Source organism: Adiantum capillus-veneris, chromosome 11 (assembly GCF_014529385.1).
Source record: "Adiantum capillus-veneris isolate H3 chromosome 11, ASM1452938v2, whole genome shotgun sequence".
In the NCBI taxonomy this organism is placed as follows: Eukaryota; Viridiplantae; Streptophyta; class Polypodiopsida; order Polypodiales; family Pteridaceae; genus Adiantum; species Adiantum capillus-veneris.
The window spans coordinates 124,869,979-124,874,449 of NC_140941.1; the positions used below are offsets into that span (position 1 = coordinate 124,869,979).

Genomic DNA, 4,471 nt, shown 5'->3' on the forward strand with positions numbered 1-4,471 from the left:
CACAGGATCATCTCTCTCTCTCTCTCTCTCTCTCTCTCTCTCTCTCTCTCTCTCTCTCAGTCAAGAGGATAGAGGATCCTTGGAACACCATTACTTTTCAAGTCATAACCAAAACTCCTATTAGCAATTTTAATTGGTCTGAATCTTCCAATCATTCAAATTGTCTTGCTAGAAAGTGGATATTTACAGCATGACTCCATCAATGCTGATGACTAGCATGTCGTACGGATATGTCACATAAAAAAGAAGTTAAACTATAAACTATCAGATAATGGCTCAACCTAAAACACCAGTCAGAAGGCAGCCTGTACATGTGTTTTCCCCCAACGCAGCAATTTAAGTCTTCTGGTGAACACTGACTTAGACAAAGCAAACAGCCCCATCAAACCTTTCTTGACAAGTGGGGACTCAAGTACTTGAGCACTTTTGACACCTTAATATTGTCTCATCCAAATGCCTTCTTAGGGGGAGGATCACATAAGATCTATGATTTCTCAGTACTACTATGGAGCTTGTGAGCCTTGATGTAGTCCCTACTAGCTTGAGGGCATCAGACCTCATGGTCTCCGAGGTTTGCAAGATGGGAGCCAGGTTGGAGGAGACACTATATAGAGGATCTGAGTGCCACCTCTGGGCTTAGGCTTGGGTCGTGCTCCGGAGTGGTTTTGAGTTCGGCCTTTTGCACTTTCTTCCTCATTTATCCATCGTCCTCCATATCTCCCCCTCAAGCGAGTGGTAAAGCTCAAGAGAGACGAGCTAAGTTTTGTAGGATTATAGAGTAGGAGAACATCGTCCAGATGGTAGAAAAAAAACATGCCAAATTTTTTCATGGAGGGTTGCCCATCTACATCATTGCCATATTCATTGACACCATTCGCTTTTGCGTTTCCTAGTCCTCATCATCACTTGGGATTGATCCATTGAAGGAAGTTGTAAGAAGTCTATCTCTGATGAATAGTTCAACAATTGAAAAATTGCAAATAACATCATTGGCAAAGGAAGCCGACACTTCTTCTTTGATGCTACCCAGGTCTTGCATGCACATTTGATTCTTTTTTTTAATTTAGTCCTCCATTTCTATTTGACTTTTGAATATTCCCTTGCCTTTGGGGACAAAATGATGGTTGGACTTGATGATTGGAATTTACATTCAATGACAATAAAAGCTGCAAATTATGGTCCGTAGGCAGATCCATCATTTATGCCAGGGTGAGAAATTCCTCCGATGGTAATGCTTAATCCAAAAAAGGTCTTCTTCTTTACTTTGGGATCCACCCAAGGCTCATCCTAGTACTTGACAACATAGAAGAAATTTCCCTTTTCTGTCAAGGTCGGAGTTCGGGGGCAGCGGATCGTGGCCCTCCATCTCGCCCTCATTACTGGACAAAATTAGCTTGCAGAGCTGTTCAATGCTTGACACATCAGCACCCGGAATAATCGTGTGTCTCGTCCAATCAATGGCAACCATCATTTTCAATGATTGCATGGCAAATTAGCTCTCAGAATCATCGCTTGTCTGCTCCAATGATCGCACACCAAATCAGCACAAGTAATAAACGAGTGGGGGCGTGGTGCAGCTGAGCACATGGTGGGGCCTGCAACAAACTCGCACAGAGGGTAGTGCATGAGGTGTAGGACGAACGTGCAGGAAGAGCAACCTATTGGCTCCCCGATCCTTGATGGCCAGGAATGGTCCTGAGGCACCACTCCCCACAATCCTCCTCCCCCATGGCTCCCGGCATCCGCCGGTCGCCAAGGGGAGCGAAGGATTATGGGGAATGGTCCTTGAGGGACCATTCCCTACCCCGTAAAATTGAAATTCATGCACAAATCTGAGTCGACAACAACTTGAAGTACAACTGCCATTTCTCCTTGAAGTAGAGATTGTTGATGGGGTGGATTTGATTTCTTCACTGGGATACATGCTATAGCATAATTTCCAATTGTGTAATACAACAAAGGGTTTCTGAGTATCCAGTGCTCATGTTTGTGCCCATCCATTGCTCATGTTTGTGCCCATCCATTGAGGGCTTTTCTGGTGCAACTTCTTGACTTGGCAGGAGAGAGCCTTCTCCACGGACTGTTTGCATTTCATCATGTGCTGTGAGGAATTGATCTTTAGCATGCGCAACGGGTGCGGGATTATCGCTTTGCGCACCTTGGCTTGCAGTTTGCTTAAAGGATGCGGCATGCACATTCACATTTTGGCTTGCAATTGGCTCAGAGGATGCAGAGGCGGTTTCTTTGTCAAGGTAATCTTGCCCTTCATCTCCATTTTGCGGCAGGAGGTCGCCATCTTCTTCTCCTCTTTGCGGTGGGAGGGGACCGACATCTTCTTGGGGGGATCCACCAGCTTCGGCAACACCTTTTGCATCACCTTCAAGGTGAAATTTAGCACCTGCGTTGCATGCAGGGAGATTACCTTGTTCTGTGCATGGGGAGTTGTGAAGGAGAGACAGGAGAGAGAGGAGTGTGGCGCAGAGAAAGGAGGGGAGCCACCCTCAGGTTGGACCGTCCGACCCCTTGATACCTTGTAGAAAATAGTGATAGGGACACAGTACACAGACCATCGCTCTCTCTCTCTCTCTCAGATGCATGATACTTTTTATGAAGTTTTACTATGTTTATAATGTTTGTGTGTGTGTGTGTGTCCTTTTTGCATGCCAGGTTGTGAGGGGAAGGCCTTGGTTGGGGGCTCCTGCAGGCAGAGAGAGAAGAGCCGGGAATGGGCGAGACTGGCAAAAAGGGAGGTGCATGTTGCTGCTGTTGGTGGAGGCCGAGACAGTTGCGGGCAGAAACCGGAGAAGGGTTGAACAAAGGAGTAAGGGAGGTGGAGGGGGAGAGACAGGCGCAAAGGGGCGAAGGGAGCAGGGACAAACAGAGCAGACAGGTTGGCGCAAAGCGCTCTCTCTTTCTCACTCATGGAAAGGAGGAGGGAATAGTAGGATTTGGTTCACAATAGAAACTCTCTGAAAGAGAGCGCGCCCACGCGTGCTCTTTCAGAGAGTTTCTTTTTTTATTTTGACTAAGGGAGAGTAGATCAATATTGAATAGTTATGGAAGAAGAAGCAAGGACCAACAGACAGGAGGCGGCGGAGAATATGGAGGAAGGTGACGTTGATGAGGAGGCGATGACGGTGAAGGAGCTCCAAAGGACGGCACGCAGCGTGGTGGTGGTGCTTCTATGGACGCTAATAACAGGCTTTCTAGTGCTCGTTGCGGTGCCCTACGTGCCCTCTGCCTTGCTGTTTGTGTGGTTGGGCATCATTCTTCTCCTGCTTTACATGAACTTTCTCGTTCTATGGGAGCTAAGGTCCAGAGCTAGTCGTCGGCCTGAAGCTGCGACCGGAATGGATATTCAGCAGACGCAATCCGGAGATGTCCCGATTTCGATTCCCGCCCCCAACGTCGTCTGCACCGAGCTTCCCTGGCTTCTCTTTGCAAAGGCCTGCATCCCCCTTTTCCAACAAGGATTGCGGTATCTGCCTTGAAGACTTTAAGGCGCGCGAGGAGGTCCACTTGTTGCCCTGCTACAACCACGTCTTTCATGTCCGGAGTATCCATCCATGGCTCCTCCTCACTCCCTCTTGTCCTCTCTGCCGTTCTAACCTCAACAAGCCCAGTATTAGCTGCCACAATATGGCCACTACACAATGCTCACCTCCCCCTATCACCAACGTTGCTTAATTAGAAAAAGAAACAAGTGGTCTGATACTTTGTCGTCTCCACCTGCTTAGGATTCATTACATCCCTTGCTTGTCTGGTTGAAATTCAAGTATTTACTCTTGTTTGCAATAATAGGCAATTCCAATATCAAATTTTGCACCACAAGCTTCTTGCCTTTCATCAAAATCAAAGCGCAAAAAGGATGCGGAGGGACTCAGCAGGGACTTGCTCTCTCTGTCTCTCTCCCTCCCCTCCCTCGGGTCTTTCACCGTACTAGAGAGCGAGGCCTCTCTCTCTCTCACACACACACACATTGATGAAAACCTACAGTCCAGTTGCAGTATGACGCAGTTACTTGAGCAAAGTCGCGGTGGACCAACGAGCTCAGAATCATCTCAGCTCAGGACCTCAAGAAGGCGAGGCTGCAGGTCGGGCGTACGCGGGCTTACGTAGTGGCGTACGTGGACGGCGAAGAGGACGACAATATGAAGGCCCAGACAGGAGTGGATGAGCACGAAGGCGAGAATCCGAACGACATCATTTCGCTCAGCGTGAGGGAAGCGCAGCTATGGAAAGACTCGCTGGTCAGCTTGCTGACAGTTGACATTTACAATAGGGGCAGCAGGCTGCCGGTGGGCACTGCGATAAGGGGCTCCGACCACCACCTTCTACAACCCCATCCAGTGCCTGGCATTCTGGGTGTGGCTGCCGTCCGGCGAGCCACATGGCATCCTCAACGTCTGGATCCCCCCTCTAGCGAGTCACCACCACGATTCGCAAGACATTTTGGCTCTCCCTCCACCTC

General features: G+C 48.7%; 2 protein-coding genes across 2 annotated transcripts; both read left to right on the forward strand.

Moving 5' to 3' along the window:
* The first annotated feature begins 1,611 nt into the window (after positions 1–1,611).
* On the forward strand, positions 1,612–2,831 carry LOC147447967 (uncharacterized). The gene is made up of 2 exons (XM_086524462.1): positions 1,612–2,505; positions 2,668–2,831. Exons 1-2 carry the CDS (start codon positions 2,097–2,099, stop codon positions 2,811–2,813), a joined length of 555 nt encoding a protein of 184 aa, XP_086380588.1. The 5' UTR covers positions 1,612–2,096; the 3' UTR covers positions 2,814–2,831.
* A 39-nt stretch (positions 2,832–2,870) lies between these two features.
* LOC147447968 (uncharacterized) lies at positions 2,871–3,756 on the forward strand. The gene has a single exon (XM_086524461.1). It carries the CDS (start codon positions 3,057–3,059, stop codon positions 3,489–3,491), a length of 435 nt encoding a protein of 144 aa, XP_086380587.1. The 5' UTR covers positions 2,871–3,056; the 3' UTR covers positions 3,492–3,756.
* The last annotated feature ends 715 nt before the right edge of the window (positions 3,757–4,471 follow it).

Coding starts and splice junctions, on each gene's coding strand:
- LOC147447967 (XM_086524462.1), top strand. CDS start 2,097: ATGTGCTGTGAGGAATTGATCTTTAGCATGCGCAACGGGTGCGGGATT. Junction 2,506..2,667: donor AGGAGGGGAGCCACCCTCAG/GTTGGACCGTCC, acceptor TTTGCATGCCAG/GTTGTGAGGGGAAGGCCTTG.
- LOC147447968 (XM_086524461.1), top strand. CDS start 3,057: ATGGAAGAAGAAGCAAGGACCAACAGACAGGAGGCGGCGGAGAATATG.